This window comes from Microcebus murinus, chromosome 7 (genome assembly GCF_040939455.1).
Source record: "Microcebus murinus isolate Inina chromosome 7, M.murinus_Inina_mat1.0, whole genome shotgun sequence".
In the NCBI taxonomy this organism is placed as follows: Eukaryota; Metazoa; Chordata; class Mammalia; order Primates; family Cheirogaleidae; genus Microcebus; species Microcebus murinus.
The window spans coordinates 3236022-3259035 of record NC_134110.1 but is presented as its reverse complement, the minus strand read 5'-3'; the positions used below and the strand labels follow the sequence as shown (position 1 = coordinate 3259035).

At 36.2% G+C, this 23014-nt stretch overlaps 1 protein-coding gene across 1 annotated transcript in view; it reads right to left on the bottom strand.

Moving 5' to 3' along the window:
• The window catches only part of HDGFL3 (HDGF like 3), a 67053-nt gene that overhangs the window by 6654 nt on the left and 37385 nt on the right, over nucleotides 1-23014 (bottom strand). The window contains exons 2-5 of the mRNA XM_012763208.2: nucleotides 15111-15187; nucleotides 9333-9471; nucleotides 8849-9007; nucleotides 3881-4027 (exon numbers count right to left, since the gene is read on the bottom strand). Coding sequence (XP_012618662.1) covers nucleotides 3881-4027; nucleotides 8849-9007; nucleotides 9333-9471; nucleotides 15111-15187 — 522 coding nt within the window. The remainder of the gene's footprint in view (nucleotides 1-3880; nucleotides 4028-8848; nucleotides 9008-9332; nucleotides 9472-15110; nucleotides 15188-23014) is intronic.

The following is a 23014-nucleotide window of genomic DNA, read 5'->3' as shown; positions in this document are numbered from 1 at the left end:
CTATCCCAGACCATGACAATTAAGTACTTGAAAAGAAGTTTAAGATTAAGCTGCTACCCTTAACAAGATTTCAGGACTCATTAGAAAGCTACTATAATCAAGAGTGTGTAGTATTGACCAAACAAACAGAATAGAGAACCCAGAGAGAGACTCATGGATATACAACAGATAGCACTGCAGATCAGAGAGAAAAGGAAGGACTGCTTAATAAATGGTGCTGAAAATGCTAGCCATAAAAAGAAAATCTGATATAGCTGACTACAATAAAATTATAAGTCTGTTCACTAAAAGTATCAGAAAGAAATTGAATGGATAAGTGATAAACTTGGAGAAGATACTTACAAGGCACATGACCATGCATGTTAGAATCCAGAACATGTAAAGAAGCTCTACAAATCAATAAGAAAAATTATCCCATAGGAAAATAAGCAAAAACCCAAACCAAGCAATGCACAGAGGAGGAAACATGGGTGGTCAATAAAAATGAAAAGAAGCTCAATCTTATCATTAATCAGGGAATTGTAAATTAATACTATAATAGAACATTTTTGTCTATTATGTTGGCAAAAACTAAAAAGCCTGATTATGCCAAGTCAATCACAGAGGATTCTTATACACTGTTGGTAGGAGTGTAAATTGGTCCAACTACTAGAAAAATAAGTTTGCAATATCCTGTAAAGTTAAAAACCATAAACCATGACTCAGTATTTTCAATTCTAGTTACATGATTCCAGTATACATACACCAGAAGACAAGTATGACAATGCTCACAGAGACACAGCTCATAATTGCAAACTTCTGGAAATAACTCAAATGCCCATCAATAGGAGACTGGATAAAATAAGTTGTAGTACACTCACAAAACTGAGTATTATATCGTAGTGAAAAAGGAATAAAATCACTGCTACACATAACCACATGAAGGAATCTTGGAAACATAGTGGTGAGTAAATGTCATGATTTTTTTAAAAAGTTCAAAATTAAGCAAAATTACACAATATATTACTCATCTACCTGTATGTTAGATACGGGCTAGGATTTTAAAATGAAAGAAAATAATAAATACCACATTGGTGCTCCTCTCTGGGTAGGAAGATGGGACTAGATACAAACATGTAAATAGATACAAGTTAATTGTTATGTTCTAGTTTTTAGGTTGAGTAGTAGGGTCACTGCTATCCATTATGACATAAGGCCTTCATAACTTTATACTACCGTGTTTCCCCAAAAGTAAGATAGGGTCTTATATTTATTTTTCCTCAAAAAGACACCGTAGGGCTTATTTTCAGGGAATGTGTTATTTTTTTTTAAGTACGGTACAACAATCTACATTTATTCAAATATAGTTAAGTCGTCTTCTTCTGGAACATCATCATAATTCTCCAAACTCCGAATTCCATTCTGAATTTCTTACCACTCTATTTCCTTTAGAACCACTGGCCCCAATCTCTCATGTCTAGCAAGAGCTCTCATGGGGCAGATGAGAAGGGCTGCTCGTCTTCTTTACTACCCCGCGACGAAATGCATGGGTTGTGCAGATACACTGTGTAGCCACGCCCATCACTAGGTCTTATTTTTGGGGGTAGGGCTTATATTGCGCAAATGCTTAGAAATCCTGCTAGGGCTTATTTTATGGATAGGTCTTATTTTGGGGGAAACATGGTATATGTAGATAGTTCTCTATATAGAAAAGATAATTCTTTTGTATATAACAAAGATATTATTAAAAATATGTTAAAAATAAAAAGACCTCAGGTTCTGGCTTCCCACTCTGACTCTTAATAGCTGTGTGACCCTGCACCAATTCTTTCAGCCTCAGTTGCCCCAGCAAACAAATGGAGATAATACTTACACCTACCTCCTAGGGCTTACATAAGGATTAAATGACATAATGCATGCACAGCATTTAACAATGTGTGGCACATAGACTACTGTTGCTACCTACTAGCAATTACTATTTTCTATGGTACTTTCTACTATTCAAGTAGAAATGGTTTTATTAGCAATAGAAAAATGAATCTGCAATGCAGGAGATACAGAGTGGAAAGTCATCAGTAATATATAGTAGTTGAAACCATGTGAGTAGATAAGAAGGACATAAGTTTTCAGAGCAGAAGTGTGTCAAGTCCTATTGAAGAAAAAGGAGCTCTCGAAAGAGACTGAGAAGGAATAGAGAGGGGAAGCAGAAAAGATTGTGACCTAGAGGAAAAGTCAGGAAGAGAAAGTGTCTAATGGTATTAAATGTTGCAGAAGTAAAAACGAAGATCAAAGGAGACACTGGATTTGGCAATGAGAGGATCCCTAGGTACCTTAACAGGAGTAGTTTTAATGAATTGGTCAAAGAAAGAACAAGAGTGCAGTGGGTTAAGTCATGAGTAGGAGATAGGGAAATGGAGACTAGAAGAAAAGATAAGTCTTGTTAAGAAGTTTAGAGATGAAGAGAATGGTGAAAAGGGTAGAACATAAGATCCTTCAAGAATAAGGGAGATCATGCAGGCAGAGGGGAAGGAGCCAGAAGAAGACATCAGTATAGGAGAGAAAGGAGACAACTGTTGGGTGTGCCTTGGAGAAAGTAGGAGGAGATAATGTTTTGGACCCTGGTAATAGAGGCATAGATTAGTGCTCCTCAAACTTTAATGTGCATATGAATGACTTGGGGGTTTAGTTAAAATGCAGATTCTGATTCAGAATCCGTGGTCTGGGGTGGCCTTGAGATTCTGCATTTCTAACAAGCTCCCAGGTGATGTTGATGCTACTTGATCACAGACCACACTCTTGAGTAGTAAAGATATAGAACAACTAACTCTTCCTCTGTCACAAGAAGTGTATCTAGAAATAGGTTCAGTAGTAAAGGAAAGAAATTTTGGAAGCGTTTGCTATTTGCATACTGAAGCCACCTAAGATATACGTAGCATATCTATTGAGTGAGCAAGTATTCAAGCCCTCAGGGGTTATTGGCAGGTATATGCCCCTGGGAATGCTGCAAGCAAAGGTAATGACAGAGCACTACTTATTGGAGAAAAGTCAAGAGAAGGAAGGTGGACAGAGGATAGAGTAAAGCTGAGCTGGATGAGAAGAATAAGAGAACAATTAGAATCAAAATACTTTGGGTATAATTATAGATAAATGGGATGAAGGAGGAAAGAATTGAGACGTAAACAGGACTAACATGACTAGGCAAGAACTCAGCTGAAACTAGATAATAATATATCTCATAGGTCATTATTTTAAAATGATTTGACACTAACTAGTCTTCATAGAGAAAGACTCATGGAAAATGCCTAGGGACAAAACTGGCCTTAGCTAACACTTTTACAAAGGTAGACTTACCTGTGACTTTGAAGTTAATAGAGGTTAACAAGAGTTAAGAGTCAAAGTGGACATATTTGTCCCTATGGGTACTTTAAATATCAACATTCAAATACTGCTTGAATATTTGAATATTTAAAGTCCCCATGGGTACATTAATTGCATTCCACTTCTGGGAAAGAAGCAGCAGTATATAATACTCTATTTTGAATATACCATTGATTCTATGATAAAAAAAATACAACTGTCAAATTTTGAGGTGGCATTTATAATTTCAATATTTCATACCATACTTTAAAAAGACTCTAAAGTAAGTTTAAAAAAGAATAAACCTGTTCACAGAGTTCCAAACTGACAGGAAGGTATAATTCCCATTTGGCTCTCTTTTTGTTTTTAGACTCTAAGCATTCAATTACTTATTAAGGAGCTGTAAGTGAACGCAAATAACAGAGAATACTTTTATTCATTTACTAACAGAATGTTTACTAATGCTGAGATATGGACGCTGAATCTGAAGCAAAATGTCCTCTAGGTTAGTAGAAGGTAAGAAAAATTACATGCATATCCTTACCCCTTCACTGGTTTTCTGCAAGTCTGAAGTTGTGTTTCTTGTGTCATTGCCGGCATCTCCACCCTCAGAGCTGCTTTTGTTTTCTTCTTCTTTGCAGTCTTTGTCATCTTCATCTCCTGGAGATTTCCGGGACTGTTTAGAGGATTTCTAAATGTTTAGACAAGTTAAATATTATAGTCAAAAGCAGAAATCCAAATGCACAAGCACAAGTAAGAGATGCAGAAGCAACTGACTTATACCTTTTTGGGTTTGGCTTTTGTGGGTTGATACAGATGATAAAGATGCAACATGCAGTGTGCCACACTGAGCTAGGTGACATTGGACAAGCCATTTCACCTCACTGGGCCTCAGTTTAACTAGCTGGAAAGGAAACAGAAGTGGACTAGATGCCCTCTTAGTTCTTTCCAGCAATGTGGTATTAAAAGCAGAAAATGAAGATTCATGTACCCAGAACCCTGTCAATGAATATACACAGCTGGATAGATACCAGCTTAAGAAACCTACAGAACTAGAAGGCATCCTAAAGGTTATCTTGTTCTTCCTCATCATTTTACAAATGGAGGTCCAGAGAAGTAAGGTGAATTATCCAGATAATATATGAATTCATGTTGGAATACTTTTGTTGAAGCTATTTGGCTAGTCGTATATACAGAATCATCTTGACAAAACTTTTGTATCACTGTGTGATATATAATTTTAATTTTTTAAATTATGGACTAGTTATTTAAGAGCCCAAAGCTATCCTGGTAAACTAGTCCTTTTTCCGATCATCTTGCATTTGAAATCAAGATGAACTCTGGAGAAAGATGAAAATACAATTATAGTTTGCAGTAAGAACTGCTTAGCAGAATAGCATTAAAATGTTAAAAAGTTGGCCCCAATTATAAACCTTTAAGGAAGTAAAATGTTGCATTTTTCTATATTTCTACATTTCTTACAATTCTTCTTTTAGAAACTTTAAGAATCTTCAAGCACACTGCAAATAAGAGGTAAGGCAGGCCAGGTGAGGTGGCTCACGCCTGTAATCCTAGCACTCTAGGAGGCCAAAGAGGTTGGATTGCTCAAGGTCAGGAGTTTGAAACCAGCCTGAGCAAGGGCAAGACCCCGTCTCTACTATAAATAGAAAGAAATTAATTGGCCAACTAATATATACAGAAAAAATTAGCCGGGCATGGTGGCACATGCCTGTAGTCCTAGCTACTCAGGAGGCTGAGGCAGTAGTATCACTTGACCCCAGGAGTTTGAGGTTGCTGTGAGCTAGGCTGACGCCATGGCACTCACTCTAGCCTGGGCAATAAAGTGAGACTCTATCTCAAAAAAAAAAAAAAAAAAAAAGAGGTAAGGCAAAACTGATTTAGCCAAGTTACTTGCAGTCTTACAGAAATGAATTTGTAAACTGAAGCTTCTTCAGAAAATCAGTTTTTAAAAATGTACCTTCCAAAGAGACAACATTTTCTAGCTATGTGATAGAATATATAATTGTTTTTATTTTACTTAACAGAAACTATCAACCAAACCCAAAATGTCAGGTTAAAATGCTGTGAGTTTTACTTTTTTTTTTTTTTGAGACAGAGTCTCGCTTGTTGACCAAGCTAGAGTGAGTGCCGTGGCGTCAGCCTAGCTCACAGCAACCTCAAACTCCTGGGCTCAAGCAATCCTGCCTCAGCCTCCCGAGTAGCTGGGACTACAGGCATGCACCACCATGCCTGGCTAATTTTCTATATATATTAGTTGGCCAATTAATTTCTTTCTATTTATAGTAGAGACGGGGTCTCGCTCTTGCTCAGGCTGGTTTCAAACTCCTGACCTCGAGCAATCCGCCCACCTCAGCCTCCCAGAGAGCTAGGATTACAGGTGTGAGCCACCGCGCCCAGCGAGTTTTACTTTTTACATGAAGAGAAAACGGGACTTAATATTCCAAATGTGGAGTGTCTAAAGTTAAGATTAAGAATGGCAATAGTAAAATATTTTTTGTTCTCCTAATAAATGTACAATTATTAGTAGTAATTGCTTTATATAGAAAATCTAAAATAATAGTCCTTGATCTGCAGTTTCTATAGATAATAATGTACAACTCCCTAAAATTTATAATGCTTATAAAGTATATTTATGAGTAACCTTATAAGTGAGTTTATAAGTATTATAATTTGCTACATATTTGGTATACACAGACTAGAATTAGGGCATTACTAGAGTTTTACTAACGAGCCACAAAATTCAGTATTCTACTACAGAATATGGCTGCCAAGCTGTATTCCGTAACCTTGCAAAGCTCTTCAGATCACTGGAATTCCTGTAATTTGGGGGAAGGGCCTTCATCTATTTTATCAGTGTGGTCTTAAATTGGTTGTGTGCCCAAATATTGCTATCTTTGTTTTTTAACTAAAATTACTGATGGTTTATCATCAGTCTAGTTTGCTGTGAGGCTCTGATTAGCCCTACTATATATAGTAAATAATTTGTATGCAAAATATTTTTGACCTATAATTTTCCAGTATGTGTTACGACTCAAAACAGGAATCATCCATACCCTTACTGCTAAAGAGGAAGATATATAATCCCCCTCAAGTCTGCTATACTGTGACTTTTCATTATGATTATTATGCTCTTTTTCCACAGAAAAGTGAAATTAGGTGAGGTAGAGGAGATAGATGTGGGACATTCCCCTCTACCTAACAGGGATGTAGTAAGAAAAGTTTGTGAAGCACTATTTTTCAGTGCAAAGGAAGACAACTCAACTTTAAGAAATAGATCAGAAGAAAGACCACCATATTCAACAAAAAGGAAACATTTCAGAAGCCAAAGAGAATAAGGTTATGCTAGGTAAGTGGTTCTCTAAATGTAGGTCCCAGATCAGCATTATCAGCCTTACCTGGAAATTTGATTCCTGTACCCCATCCTAGACCTTATAAAATAGAAATTCTGGGGGTAAAGCTCAATAATATTGTCTTAGCAAGCTTTCCATGTGATTCTGATGTATGCAACAGTTTGAGAACCATTGTACTAGGTTACTTCATTGATATTAAAAAGAAAAAGTAATTCTTAAGTGATCATGAAAGCTGTGATCCTGAAGGAAAACCAAGGAAATAATTCTTTTATTCAAAATAAATAATTCTAAATAAACTAAGTATGTCTTTACCCCTTTCACTGCTTAAAACTGTAAGTACACTCCCAGGTATGAGCCCCATTACTTCCAGTCTCTGCAGCAAGCAATGAAATAACGCATTTAAAAGCCAATTTCCACACTATTAACTGTCTAGGCAACATGAGGTAGTTTAGATAATTTAGAGTTGCACAACATATTACATGGAAGTTCAGCAAGCAACCACAAACTAAATAAGATCAATTCAAGTGGGTGCTTAAATGAAGTCCAAAATGCTAAAAGAAATTCAGCTTAAAAAAATAATTGCAACGGAAGATACAGTCTGACAAGGAAAGTGCTAATTTGTTGTGATTTGCAAACTTTATCCCCATCCACAGCAATTATGTGTTTTTCATTAGGTGCACGGGACATAATGCTGCATTCACACAATTGTACTTGTATGCCAGTTGGGTAGATTTTATAAACTGCCGAAATAAACTGCTGATAGTCTGATAAACTTTTGGTTCTTGTTTTTAAGGCATTTCCTAGTGTATCTAGCCACTAAATACCAGAATCTAAATGAAAGTAATTTATCCAGCTATTCAGTCATGTGACAGACCAATTATAGTGAAAATCTATACCACTTTTTGGTATATCAAGTATCCGCTTATCTTGTTTTCGGTTTCTAAAGGTAAGTTTTGCAATCTCATTGTTTTTTCAATTGCATTTCTGAAGTATCTAGACTTCCAATTGTAAATCTAGGATCATGTCACTCCTCTGTTTAAAACCTTCAATTATTGTTACATTTGTAATAAAATCCAAATTCCATAATACGGCCTACAAGTCTGCATTATTTGGCCTTTGCCTGCCTCTCCCCTTGTTCGTGATTCTCTAGCCACACCTTCTTTCAATTCAGAAGCACAGAGCTTTGCTGCTATGTTCCTTTCCCTCTGTCACATATGGCTTCTCCTCCCAAACCTTCTTTCAGGTCTCAGCATAAACCTCACCTTTTCAGAAAGGCCTGGTCACCCAACCTAAAGTAGGTTCCCCATCTCTGTCATTCCCTATTCCCATTCATTTCCTTCATAGCCCTTTCCCAATTTATGTATGTTTATTATCTACTTGATTACTGTGTGCTACCCCCCCATCCCCTACTATACTATAATTCATGTAGGGGCAGGAATGGAGCTGAATTTGCTCACCACTGTATACCCAGTCTAGTGTTTGGCATATACTAGGTGATTAGGAAACACAAGAACTAAATGAAGAGGCAAAGAACATTCTTTCAAGCAGAACGACAAGTAGGAATATCTTTATACAGTCACGTGCCACATAATGACATTTTGGCAGAGATAGACTGCATATACAATGGTGGCTATGCCATATAGCCAAGATATATAGCAGGCTATACCATCTAGGTTTGTGTAAGTACACTTTATGATGTTTGCACAACGATGAAATTGCCTAATGATGAATTTGTTTCTCAGAACATATTCCTGTGTTAAGTGACACGTGACTGTTTTTATATTTACAGTACACAGACACAGTCTTGAATCATATTTATCTCTCATATCCCTAAATTCTTCAGAGCTTGTCTGAAAGTTATTGTAGGAGGCACTCACATGTCCTTAATAAAGAACAGTCCTCCTCCAACTAAGAAAGTGCTATTTCCAGGGCCAAATCAGCCATAAAGAGTTAATAGCCAGATTCTCCAAACATTTACAGTTACTTGTATTATTCCCTCTGCTATATGATTATCCCTAAAGGCAGAGGCTCCACAGAATCTAGTATATTTCTGTATGCTCAATAAACACATTGAAAATAACCTAAAAACTTTTAATGATTATGCTTGTAACATTAATAACAATGGGAAGTTTCTCAGTAACCTTTGAAGTGTATGACTTTTTCCGTTTTGAGCCTGCTTTTTCATTCTTTCTTTTGCCTTTTCCATCTTCTTCTACTCTATCACCTTCTTCTTCACTGCTTGCATCTGCAGTATTTCCACCTTCTCCCTCTGTTTCTGAAGAGCTCTGTTGCTGAATTGCCTAAGACATAATAAAATATTAACTAATTACATTTTTGAAAAAAATAGCATTGAACATAGACTATGAAAAGAACCTATGTTAATTTTAAAGGGTTCAGTTTATTCTTAAGATTTTCAAAATAAAGGGTTGTCAAATTCAATTTTCCAGTGGCCACTGGATTTGAACCCTACTGGGTAAGTTATATTTAACCCAAAATGCTACTGGAATCAAAAAGAATTCTGACTCCAAGGTAACTATTAGTAGGAAGGATGTATAAGAAAGATCTCAAAAAGATTTAAAACCAAAGAAATGAGATTTAGCAAGTGACAATGAACTAAACCATTACCTGGTATCCAGTAAACTTTACTCCTGGGTTATTTTCTATTTCCCATAATCCTTCATTAAATCCTTTCCGTTTATTTGACTTTCCAAACTTGTCTTTGTATTCCTTATATGGAAAAAGGTCTTTGGGACCTAGAAATGCACTGCAGAGATATATTAGGAGAACTGACATGGTGATCTTCAAATGTAAGTTATTTTAAATATCAGTCTCAAATAAGATGTCAAAGCATATTATAGTAAACAAATTTAAAGTACATTTAAACTCTCTGAGTTAGGCACATATTACAAGTTATTTTAGATACATATTTCAAGGCAGAAAAAATGGATAGCTCAGCATACAAGCCAGCAACCCTGGATTGCTGGTGCTACTTTGATTTTACTTTTAAATTATCAATATTTTTGTTTTGAAACTAATTTTTAGTTACACAAGTAGAATTGTGGATGTCTACTTAGACCGCTTAAGTCATCATCTTAAACTAAGATTTATCAACGTAAATCTTACCATGGGTAAGAGTTCTGTAAGATTCACAGTAAAAATGTAAATTCTGGAATAAAAAAATATTTTAATTCTATATATAGTTGTGCCCCCTTATCCATGGTTTCACTGTTGTTTTGTTACCTGCGGTCAACTGTGGTCTGAAAATATTCAATAGAAAATCCCAGAAATAAACAATTCATAACTTTTAAATCTCCTGCTGTTCTGAGTAGCATGATGAAATCTCGTGCCATCCCACTTGGGACGTGAGTCATCCTTTTGTCCAGCATATCCATGTTCTTTACACTACCTGCTCATACTTAGCAGTGGCTTCTGTTATCAGATGGAAAAACAGTAATATGCGGTTCAGTACTATTTGTGGTTTCAGGCATCCACTGTGCGTCCTGGAACATATTCCCTACAGAGAAGGGGGACTACTGTGCCACATTTGTATATTTATTCACTATATTTCTATAAATTGAAAAATCATTAGTGTTTAATGATGCACTAAGCAAAAAAAGAAAAAATAATGAGAGAAGTGGCAAAACAGAATCTTATCCAATTTAAACCTTATCCCTAAATTAATCATAACCAAGAAAAAATAAGTTAGAATAAATACTGGGGGTGGTTAATAGATCTGAGCATTCAAACCAGAGTATTTAGCAATATTATCTATGATATTAACCTGGTAAATAAGACTGTGGAGGCCCAAATTCTGGCTGACATCCTGAAGCTAACACTTCAAACTAAGATTAATTTATTCATTGCTTCAATAAATATTGATTGAACATTCATAATGTTGTAGGGCTAAGGATTCTGCAGGGAACAAAGAGACAAACATCTGTGCCCTCTTGGAGCACACATTCTAGTATTAGAGGTGGGAGTGTGGACAATAAAAAAGATAAAGAGTATAGTATAAATATATAGTATGTGTGCTAAAAAAATAAAATACAAAGCAGAGAAGAAGGATGGGAAGAACTTGCGGTGGATTTTATAATTTTAGATACATAGATCACGGAAGGCCTCACCTAAAAGGGAACATATAAGTAAAGAACTAAAGGAGGTGAAGGAACAACTCATGCAGTTACCCAGGGAAGAAAAGAACAAAAAGAACAGGCTGAAGGAAGAACAAGCACAAAAGCCCTGAGGTGGGACAATGCCTAGTATGCCTGGGGAACAGAAGAGACTAGTGTGGGTAGAGTAAAATGAGTGAAGGAAGACACAGGAGATGAGGTCAGACAGGTAACAGAGCAGGGGCACAGATTATGTTGAGCTTTGGAGGCCACTATAAAGGCTGAGCAGGAAGGGAAGCCACTAAAGGTTTTGAGAAGAGAAGTGACAATTTATGTGTTAACAGGATCACTTTGGTTGCTATGCTGAAAATAGAGTGAAGGGTTAGATACTATGGTGGAAGCAGGGGGACTAATTAGAAGGCTAATGAAGTAATGATGGTGACTTAGACCAGGTTGTAAGCAGTACAACTGGTATGAAGCAGTTAAGATCCCAATTTCATTGTCAAGAAAGAGCTGGTGATGGCTGTATATGGCATGTGAGAGGGTGGAGTTGAGGATATCTCCAAGGTTTTAGACTGAGATATAAGAAGAACAGAGTTGATATTTATTGAAATGCAAAGGTTTTTAGGAAGATAAGATTTGGGGTTAAAAAGCTCAGTTTTAAATGTTTAAGTTTAAAATCCTAGTTAGATATCCAAGTGAAGATGTCAAGTAGGCAGCTGGAGAGAGAATTCTGGAGTTCAGGGGAAAGATCTAAGCTGGAGATATAAATTTGGAAATTATCAGCGAAGAGAAGATATTAAAAGCTTTCAGGCAATACATTAACAGTTTACTGTTGATTTTTGTAAATTCCATTTTCTGACTGGGTCTCAGTGTTGATCCCTCATATGGTCCAGCTGATCAAAAACTTCAAGTTGATAAAAACACCCAGGGAAACTTTTTGACCCCAGAGCTGTTTAGGAATCAACAAACCTTTCCTTATTGCTCACCTTTAACTGCTCTGCATGATTCCATCTCATTGAAACCAGAAATAATTCATTAGGGTTACTCAACATATTAATAACAAACATGTCAAAGTCTTGCCTGGCAAATTGAACATAAGAAAGAAATGCATGTATGGCAATTTCACTTTTAGAGAAATTTGTCATCAACTAAGACTCAGGCTTTTGACCTTCTCCAGCCTTTGACTCTATGCATAGCAAATAATTGTGAGATAAGCTGCCTGATCCTGACATCAGCTACTGATGCTAACCAGAGCTTGCCTGTACTTTAATAATGCCTCAACATCAGGGTTAATGGTTATTATTTTTGGATGAAAGAGTTAATAAATTCTGGCCTTCCTTATTTTTATCTTGTCTCAATTTTGAATACCACTTTTGGACATATGAGATACATGTCTTCCTGTTACAGAGAACAGAAAGCATCCTCTTATGAATAAATGATATGTTTTTACTATCATTCCCCAGGAACGGATTTATTTATTTATTTTTTTGTTTTTTTCTTTATAACATGTGCTAGAGGATGATCCCAGGGATGACCTTAACTGACAACTGGAAAATTTAGTTGTTGCTAGAAAGAGAGGCTCCAAATGCACTATTCTAAAGTAAGTTATTTTTTTTTTTTTTTTTTTTGAGACAGAGTCTCGCTTGTTGCCCAGGCTAGAGTGAGTGCCGTGGCGTCAGCCTAGCTCACAGCGACCTCAAACTCCTGGGCTCAAGCAATCCTGCTGCCTCAGCCTCCCGAGTAGCTGGGACTACAGGCATGCGCCACCATGCCCGGCTAATTTTATATATATATTAGTTGGCCAATTAATTTCTTTCTATTTATAGTAGAGACGGGGTCTCGCTCTTGCTCAGGCTGGTTTCGAACTCCTGACCTCGAGCAATCCGCCCGCCTCAGCCTCCCAGAGTGCTAGGATTACAGGCGTGAGCCACCGCGCCCGGCTGAAGTAAGTTATTTTTGATAGACAATTCTATTTTTTTTCTGGATTATAGATAATTTTATAAATCAAATCCCCTCTCAATTGGTTAACTTTGCTGTATGTTTTACAAATATTAAAGGGTATGAAAGAAAATAAAATTGCTAAAAGCTACATGTACTAATAAGGATGATGTTTTTCCTGGTCAAGAATTCCTTGAAAATTGTCCAACCTAAAACTAGTGGGGTTATGTTATATGGAGCAGAAGAATTTGGGGCTCCAGTACTATCTCCCTGAGAATTAGAACAGATTCAAAGCCATGTTTTGAGGAAAATACTGGTCCCACATGGAGTACTCCTTTAGCTGAACTCAATACAGCCTTTTTGTTAAGTTCATCACCTTCCACATACTCTTCCTCATCTTCATTTCTTTCATTTAATTACTTTTAATTTAATCAATAGCTCTTTTTAAAATACCTACCATGGGCCAGGCACTATAAGCTCTGTGTGTATATATAGGATTAAGCAACACTGACAGGATCTCCGTCCTTCACAGAGAGTAAACATTAGTACTTGCCAGGGCAAGTATAATCTCAGGTTCAGAGACACTGAATATTTAGTAAAAGTTCAGCAGAACCAATGTTATGGCAGGTTTTTAGAAGTTCATTTTCCTCTAGTTACTTTGAAATCTACCCCTAGATGACTGAATCAGCAAAAAAAAAAAAAAAAAAAATCACACATGGACTACAGTACAACCAGTGAAGAGATCACTTGGAGCTAAGTTCTAAAGAAAAAGCAAACAATAGTATACACAAAAAAATAGGTGCAGCAATGAAAACATAAAATATGTATCATAAAGTCCTAAGCATTAACATAGTTAAAACATTTGTTTCTAAGCTTTCTAGCAACCTCTCTAAGGAAGACAACATGATTAGTTGCATAGTACACAATGTCTATTACATAAAAATAATACAAAGGAACATAAAACTAACTTCTTGAAAGAAACACACCTATTTCTCACATGAAGAAATAAATCTGTCTTGAGAGCCCTCCTCTGGCTCTCTTTCAAGACAAGAATGAGGAAGATGTCAGAGTGGCAGAGACAGCAAGTTAAGAAAGAGTTCATGCCAGGCTTTACTAACATTCAGATGAATATAAGGGATAACAATGAATTTGAAGACTTACAAAATTTTGTGATAGTTTTTAGCTTTTACTCACATTTGCAATTTCTATTTTATTTGTTTCCTTGTTATAAGTAATAATATACATTCTTAGTGTGTCAAAGACTAACTGTCCCCTAGTATATCCATTCTCTTCTTGATTTCTTCCATTAATGGATTATTCCTCCCAATATTTAAAGGAAGATACAGAGTTGCCCAGCCAGAGACTATTGTTTACTAGCGCATGTAGCTCGATGTGGTCACATGACCGAGTTCTGGCCACTGGAATAAATGCAAGTGTAAACAATATACAGAAGTCCTCTAAACCTATTGATAGGCTTTTGGAAATTGTGACTTTAAGCAAAATGACATTGAATGAATGATGTTATTTAAAGACCTGCTGTCTGTGGTTTTCCTCAAAGTTAGTTTCCAAGAACTTATTGACATTAGTGAGGAATTACTGTATGCAACTTCCTTGTCATTTCCTCACAAGGAATTAGTGTTCTTCACCTTACTCTTTCCTCCTTCCCTCTGTCTGGAAAATGCACATGCGCTGCTGAGCCAGTTTTTTTGTTTTAATAAGCAGACAAAGGCAACATCCCAGGGAATGACAGGACAAGACAGAAGAAACTTGGGTCCTTAGAGGAATCTACCCACCCTGACCTATCTGCCTACTTCTGGATTATTTCAAAAGAAAGAAAGAAACTTCTATATTATTTGAGACACTGCATTTGTAGATTCCTTTAGTATAGCTGTTTAGCCTGTATGCTAACCAATAGAGTTAGAAACCCTTAAAAAGGTGGCATGTTTCCTTTAGGGTCTCACAAAGTGAAAAAGTCTAAGAAAACATAACTTTCTTTTGTGAAATATGAATAGAAAAAATTTCTCTAGAAGGGCAATACACAAGAGCTACAGAAGAAATTACAGGGAGTGGTAAAAGAACTACCCAAGGACTTAAAAGTATCCTAAAGGAGAATTCTGGGTGAAGACTAACATTTATTTAAAAAGAAGTGGAAATGATATTCAAGAGCAAAGATATGCTTTTAGTTATAAAGATGTCTATGATGAAAAATATTTACATTAAGAAAAATATATTATTAAGCTTGGTAATTTTATATACTTAATTATAATGATTTTTAACAACATAAGATTGTCATAAACAATGTAATCTAGCAGAATCAAGTTAGAGCTGTTGAAACTTTTCTTTGTTAACTTACGTTTCATGGGTGCCAAAAAAGAAGATGGGATACTTGTTTGCTGGAGGCTTCACAGCTCCCTCTGGGAGTTCATCAATCTATTAAAGATAAATTTAGTTATTAAGTAGTTATCATAAACATAAGATTATTGTTCTGATAATTTATTGCTAATTTCAAAATAAGATTAATCAAAATCCTAATAATTTTTCTTTTCTTGAACCTTACAAAATGATTCTAAAGGTTATATTTGGTCCACCACATGGAAGTTAACACAATGAATTGATTATAGCTATTATGATAATTCATACCCAGGAGCCCAAACTACTCACTTCCTTTGATCCAACAGAGTACTCATGGGAATCTGACCTAATGAAAAATTTTAAAGAGTAATAGACAAACAAAAAAGTAACAAAAAGATGTACTTTTTTTGGAGTAATAGAGAACATATATATATCCCTAGAATTTTGTTCTTCTTACAGATGTGCAAAATTACCTGCTGCCTGCCCTAGAAACATAAACATTTCAAGATAGGAGAATTATAAAAAATTAGCTTGATGAAATATTATATAGACATTAAAAAACATCATCTCTTGCCTCGACTACAAGTCTCTCTTGTCACTCTTTTAAACTGGAATTTTCTTTTAAAATGCACATTTAATTATGTCATTTCCTTACTTCAAATCTTTCTAAGCTTCTCACTGTTTACAGCATTCCTAGCTGTGCATAAGGATTACTTCAGTAGCTATTTTTTTTTTTTTTTTTGAGACAGAGTCTCACTTTGTTGCCCAGGCTAGAGTGAGTGCTGTGGTGTCAGCCTAGCTCACAGCAACCTCAAACTCCTGGGCTCAAGCGATCCTCTTGCTTCAGCCTCCCAAGTAGCTGGGACTACAGGCATGAGCCACCATGCCCGGCTAATTTTTTTTGTATATATGTCTTAGTTAGCCAATTAATTTCTTTGTATTTACAGTAGAGACGGGGTCTCACTCTTGCTCAGGCTGGTTTCGAACTCCTGACCTTGAGCAATCCGCCCGCCTCGGCCTCCCAGAGTGCTAGGATTACAGGCGTGAGCCATCGCGCCCAGGCCTACTTCAATAGCTTTTAAAAAATAAGGATATTTCAGCCTTTCCCCAGATCTACCAATTCTTATTGACAACTGAGGTTGAGAATCTCTGATAGGATAAAGCTCAAATTCCTTAGACTATAATAGTTACATATACATTATTCCTTAGAATATTTCAAGAAATAGTCCTTGACCATCTAAACTCCTGTCACTTTCCTCTTCTCATGCCATGATTCAGCAATATGAAACTACATAGAGTTGTTTATAATCATGGTATTTTTTTATGTAGTCTTCTCTGATGGTTGAATTTTCCCTTATCTTTCAGAGACACATAAGAAAATAAACCACAATGGGTGGGGGGAGGAAGAGAAAAAAAGACAAAAAAAGAAAATAAAATAAACCACAAGAAAATTGTAAGCACTTTTCTTCTGCGACCGCTTTAGGCAAGTTCCCAGAAATGCTCAGATAAAAACGCTTTCTGGTTATAACAGCTTCCCCTTTCCACCCCAAACACTGAAATTCCCAGCACTCAGAGGGATCCAGCAAGTAAGGAACCCTGAATTTTAAGTTTCATTAGCTTCATGGTAAATCAAGTAGCTATGATGGCCATGTCACTCTTTGGAAGCCAGACGAGAGGATAAGTCCTGACTCTGTCACTTACTGGCTATATAACCTTGGGCCAGTCACACAACTGCAGTTTATTTATCTCTTCACATGTAGCTAACAACACCCATCCTATAAGGTTGATGTGATCATCAAATGAGGGGTGGTTTAGAATCCCTGGCACATACCAGGTACTCAATAAATGATAGATAGTTTGTTTCTGTTATTAGCTATCAGAGCCCCTACAGAAAGAGCTTTTCCTCATGTGGCTTACGAAGCCCTACTGCCCAAGTCCTATTGACTGATTTCTGACTTTCCCCTACTGTTCCTGCCTGTCCTGTGGCATGGCTGTGTTTAGACACATTTTTAAAATCACTGCTTTTGTGAAGCCTTACCAGACTACCCATGCAGAACTCCTTGTTCCACTGCCATAACTGCTGAATGCTATACATGCTTCTAGTTGCACTTTTTACCTACCTAGTACTACTCTGTTTTTTTTTTTTTTTATTTTATTTTTTTATATTTTTTTAACAAAGCTAGTCAAGCGTGGTTGTGGGGGGAGACAATGTTAAATCAGCTTAACAATAACCTACTACTCTGTTTTCATATAAAAAATGGTCAAATGGGAGGGCACAGTGGCCCATGCCTGTAAGCTTAGCATTTGGGAGGCCAACATGGGAGGATGAGTTGAGGCCAGGAGTTTGAGTCCAGCCTGAGCACCCTGTCTCTACAAAAAATAGAAAAATTAGTTGGGCAGGGTGGCATATGCCTATGGTCCCAGCTACTTGGGAGGCGGAGGCAGGAGGATCAATTAAGCCGAGGAGTTTGAGGCTGCAGTGAGCTATGATAAGTCCATTGCATTCTAGCGCCAGGCAACAGAGTGAGACCCTATCTCAAAACAATAAAAAACCCAACCCTGTCTCAAAAAAAAAAAAAAAAAAGATAAATGATCTGAACAGACATTTCACAAAAGAATACACACAAATGGCCAAGAAGTATATGAAAAAATACTCAACATCACTAATCATCAGAGAAATGCAAATCAAAACCACAATGAAATATCTCACATCAGTTAAAATGGCTATCATCAAAAGACAAGAAATAACAAGTACTGGAGAGGTTGTGGAGAAAGGGGAACTCACTAGTACACAGCTGGTGGGAATGGTAATTAGTATTGCCACTATGAAGAGCTGTGGAGGTTTCTCAAAAAACTAAAAATAGATACACTATATGATCTAGTAATCTCACTGCTGGATATACATCTAAATGACAGAAAATCAGTATAATGAAGAGATATCTGCACTCCCATGTTTATTGCAGCACTATTTACAATAGCAAAGATATGGAAGCAATCTAAGTGTATATGAATGGATGAATGGGTAAAAGAAAAAAGAAAATATGGAATATATACACAATGGAATATTACTCTGCCATAATAAAGAATGAAATTCTGTCATTTGCAGCAACACAGATGGAACTGGAGGACATTAGGTTAAGTGAAATAAGCCAGGCACAGAAAGACAATTATTGCACGTTCTCACTCATTATATGGGAACTAAAAAAGTTGATCTCACAAAGGTACAGAGTAGAACGATGGTTACCAGAGGTGGAGAGGATTGGGATGGGGGTGGGGTGAAGAGAGGTTGGTTAATGGGTACAAAAATACAGTTAGATAGAAAGAATAAGTTCTAGAGTTTGATAGCACTGCAGAGTGACTGCAGTTAACAATAATTTGTTGTATATTTCAAAATAGCTTAGAAGGGAAGATATGGAATGCACCCACTACAAAGAAACAATGGATGTTTGAAGTAATGGATATCATAGCTACTCTGATTTGATCACTGCAGATTTTATGACTGTATCAAAATATCACATGTATCTCATAAATATGAACAATTATTATGTATCCAAAAGAAAACTTAAGAACATAACAAAAAATGAGCAGGAACTAAAACCATTTTCAGGTAAACAGAAGCTCACAGAATTTGTTATGAACAGACCTGCACTAAAAGAAACATTCTTCAGAATGAGGGAAAAGATACCATGTGGAAAATCTGGATGCAAAGATAAGCATTAGTAATAGTGAATAATAGGTAAATATAAACGATTATGCCTTTTTCCTCTCATAATTTCCTTAAAAGACAAGTGACCATTTAAAGTAAAAAATAACAACATTACAAGGTAGAAATATGTAGAAGATATGACAGCATAAAAGATGGGAGTGTGAGTAAATGAAATTATACTGTTGTAAGGTTAATTGATCAGGATGCTGGCATAGCTGGTATTTGGTGAGGGCCGCCTTCTGGGTTGTGGCCTGTTGCCATCTTGCAGTGTCCTCACATAATGGAAGGGGCAGACAAGCTCCCTTGGGCATCTTTTATAAGGGCATTCATCCCATTTATGAGGGCTCCACCTCATGACCTAGTCACCTCCCAAAGTCCCCACTTATTAATAATATCACATTGGGGATGCAGTTTCAACACAAACATTCAACACAACATTCAACACAAACATTCAGACTATAGCAATTGTGAAGTTGGAAATGTAAAGTAGGAAGCATTAGGTAAACAGTAAATGGGAAGTATGAAGGATTAGGTATGAAGTATAAAACGGTAAAATACTCTTTCTAAATAGGCACTGATACATTAAGGACACACTGTTAGTCCTCAAGCAACTACTAAAAAAATGGATAGCAAAAAATATGTATCAGAAGATACATGTATTAAAACAAATATAAATAATCTGATTTGGGATGGCTAAATTAATTGTTCTTCAAAATGTTAAAGTCCTACATAAAATAATAACAAAGGGTTATGAAAACTTTTCTCTAACGAGTTATTTTATAGTATTTTAAAGATTCATTAAGTGTAAGCAAAATCTCACTAATCTGCAACTGAGAGAGGAAAATGATTAGTATGTTACAGTAAATATGAACTACAATATGGAGAATTTAAAAAGAAGTTTTATTACAATATGCCAACTATAGGCTTTAAATATACACAGAGTCATGCACTGCTTAACAACGGGGACATGTTCTAAGAAATGTGTCCTTAGGCAATTTCATCATGTGAACATCACAGACCTAGATGGTACAGCCTACTATACATACACCTAGGATACAAACTAGTATAGCATGTTACTATACTGACTATTGCAGACAACTGCAACACAATGATAAGTATTTCTTTATACAAACATAGAAAAGGTACAGTAAAAATATGGAATAAGAGATAAAAAATGGTACACCTACATGGGACACTTACCATGAATAAGACTGTAGGACTGAAAGTTGAGTGCACAAGTGAGTAGTGAGTGAATGTAAAGGCTTACAACATTACTGTACACTACTATACACTTTATAAGCACTGTGCACTTAGGCTATACTAAATTTATAAAATAATGTTTCTTCAATAATGAAATAACCTAAGTTTACTATAATTTTTTTACTTCATAATTAAAAAAATTTAACTGTTGACTCTTTTGTAATGACGCTTAGCTTAAAACATAAACACATTGTACAGCTCTATAAAAATATTTTCTTTATATCCTTATTCTGTAAGCTTTCTTCTATTTTTAAAAACTTAGTTTTTTACTTTCAAACTTTTTTGTTCAAAACTAAGACACAACACCTACACTAGCCTAGACCTATAAAGAGTCGGAATCATCAATATACTGTCTTCCACCACCACATTTTGTCCCACTGAAAGGTTTTTAGGGGCAGTAACATGCATGGAGCTGTCATCTCCTATGATAACAATGCCTCCTTCTGGAATACCTCCTGAAGGACTTGCTTGAGGCTATTTTACAGTTAATTTTTTTTCTTTTTAAAAAAGAGGTGGGGTCTTGCTATGTTGCCCAGGCTGGACTCAAATTCCTAGGCTCAAGTGATACTCTTGCCTCAGCTTCCCAAGTAGCTGGGCCTAGAGGCATGCACCACTGTACTCAGCCCTTTTTTTTTTTTAATAAGTAGAAAGGGTACACTCTAAAATTATAATTAAAAGTATAGTACAGTAAATACTAGATGACAGGAATTCTTCAATTCCACTATAATCTTATGAGACCACTGTCATATGCAATCTATCGTTGACTGAAATGTCATTATGTGGTATATGACTGTATTTGCTAATCATCTACATAATATTAACACAAAATTAAAGTGAAAAAATGTTACCCAAAGGAGGTTTGGTTGCTTCGAAGTATTTGCTGAGAGGATGGTTAAAAAAATGTAAAAGTAAAATGTTTTTACCTTTTCATCCCCCAAATCTTCCCTTGCCTTTGTCTCCATATCAAACTACTCTTTCTCTTCACTATCCAAATTTCTTTTAAAAAAAAAATGGTATACAAACACGGTGGTTTCTAGTTTTTACCTTCCATTTTCTCCTCATCCATGGCAATATAACTCTATCACCAAAATACCAAAGTAATTCTATCAAAGGTCACCAGTAACATTCCCCTTTCCAGTTTATATCCTCTTGCCCTTTCTATGGCTCTGCTGTGGTTTGAATGTGCCCCCTCCAAAATTCAGGTGTTGCCAATGTGATGGTATTAAGAAGCAGGGGCCTTTGGGAAGTGATTAGGTCATGAGGGCTCTGCCCTTGTGAATGGAATTAAGGGCTTGTATAAAAGGCTTGAAGGAGGGCACTGGTTCTCTCTTGACCTTTTGCCGTCCACATGAAGACACACCAAGAAGCCCCTCACCAGATGCTGACGCTTTGATACTGGACTTCTTAACATCCAGAACTGTGAGGAAATAAATTTCTGTTCTTCATAAATTTCAGTTGACCCTTGAACACCACAGGGGTTAGGAGCATTGACCCTTTGTGTAGTAGAAAATCCACAAAAAAATCCAAAAATACAACTTCTGACTTTCCCAAAACTTTACTACCAACAGCCTACTATTGACTGGAAGCCTTGGCAATAATATAAACAGCCAATTAATACATATTTTATATGTTAGATGTATTACATACTGTATTCTTACAATGAAATAAGCTAGAGGAAGAAATGTTATTAAGTAAATAATAAGAGAAAATATATTCACTATTTATTAAGGGGAAGTGGATCATCATAAAGGTCTTCATTCTCATAGTCTTCACACTGAGTAGTCTGAGGAAGAGGAAGAGAAGGGGTTGGTCTTGCTGTCTCAGGGGTGGCAGAAGCAGAAGCAAATTCACATATAATGGACCTGGACTGTTCAAATCTGTGTTGTTCAAATGTCAACTACATTCAGTCTCAGGTATTTCAGTGTAGCAGCACAAAACAGACTAAGACATGCCCTTATCATTCTTAATAACCTCCTTAAAACTCTCTTCCCTTGGTTTCCACATCACTACAGACAGTCCCCATCTTATGATGATTTGACTTACAATTTTTTGATTTTATGACAAGGATAAACTGATATGCATTCAGTAGAAACCATACTTCGAGTACCCATGTAACCATTCTGTTTTTCACTTTCGGCACAGTATTCAATGAATTACATAAGCTATTTAATACTGTATTATAAAATAGGTTTGGGCTAGATGATTTTGCCCAACTTTAAGTTAATGTAAGTGTTCTGAACACATTTAGGGTAGGTAGGCTAACTGTGATGCTTGGTTAGGTGTATTAAAAGCATTTTTGACTTACGGTATTTTCAACTTACAATGGGTTCATCAGGATGTAACCCCATCACACACTGAGGAGCATCTGTACTATTGTCTGATTTTCTTTTCTAACTACTTTTAGTAATCTGTTTCTCTGGTGATTTTGGATGTTTCTCTAGGTTTCATTCCAGGATCTCATCTACTCTCAAACGATGTTTTCTTTCCAAGTAATCCCGTCTATTTAAATGAATTCAAATTTTGCCATTATTTTTATGGACTCACAATTCTCCATCTCTAGCTCTAACCTTTCCTTGAACTCCAGGTATGAAATTACAAATGTATACAAACCACTACAGGTCCTATAAGCAGCTTAAATCCAAGAAAAGACTACAAATAGTAAAAGAGGCACATTTGTAGCTTAGAGGGCAATAAAAAGGGACTCTCCAGAAATGCTAATTCTCAGACCAAGACCTACTAACTCAGACACTTTGGGAGGTAGGCCAAAGAATCAGTGTTTTTAGGAGCCCTCAGGTGATTTTAATGCAAATTATAAGACATTTCATCTGATTTTAATGCAATTATAAGACATTTCTTCTTGCTGTGGTGTCTATGGATGGATTGCCTGTGTTTCCTGTGATTAACATGTATCTGCTCTAAATCAGGATTTTTGTACTGAG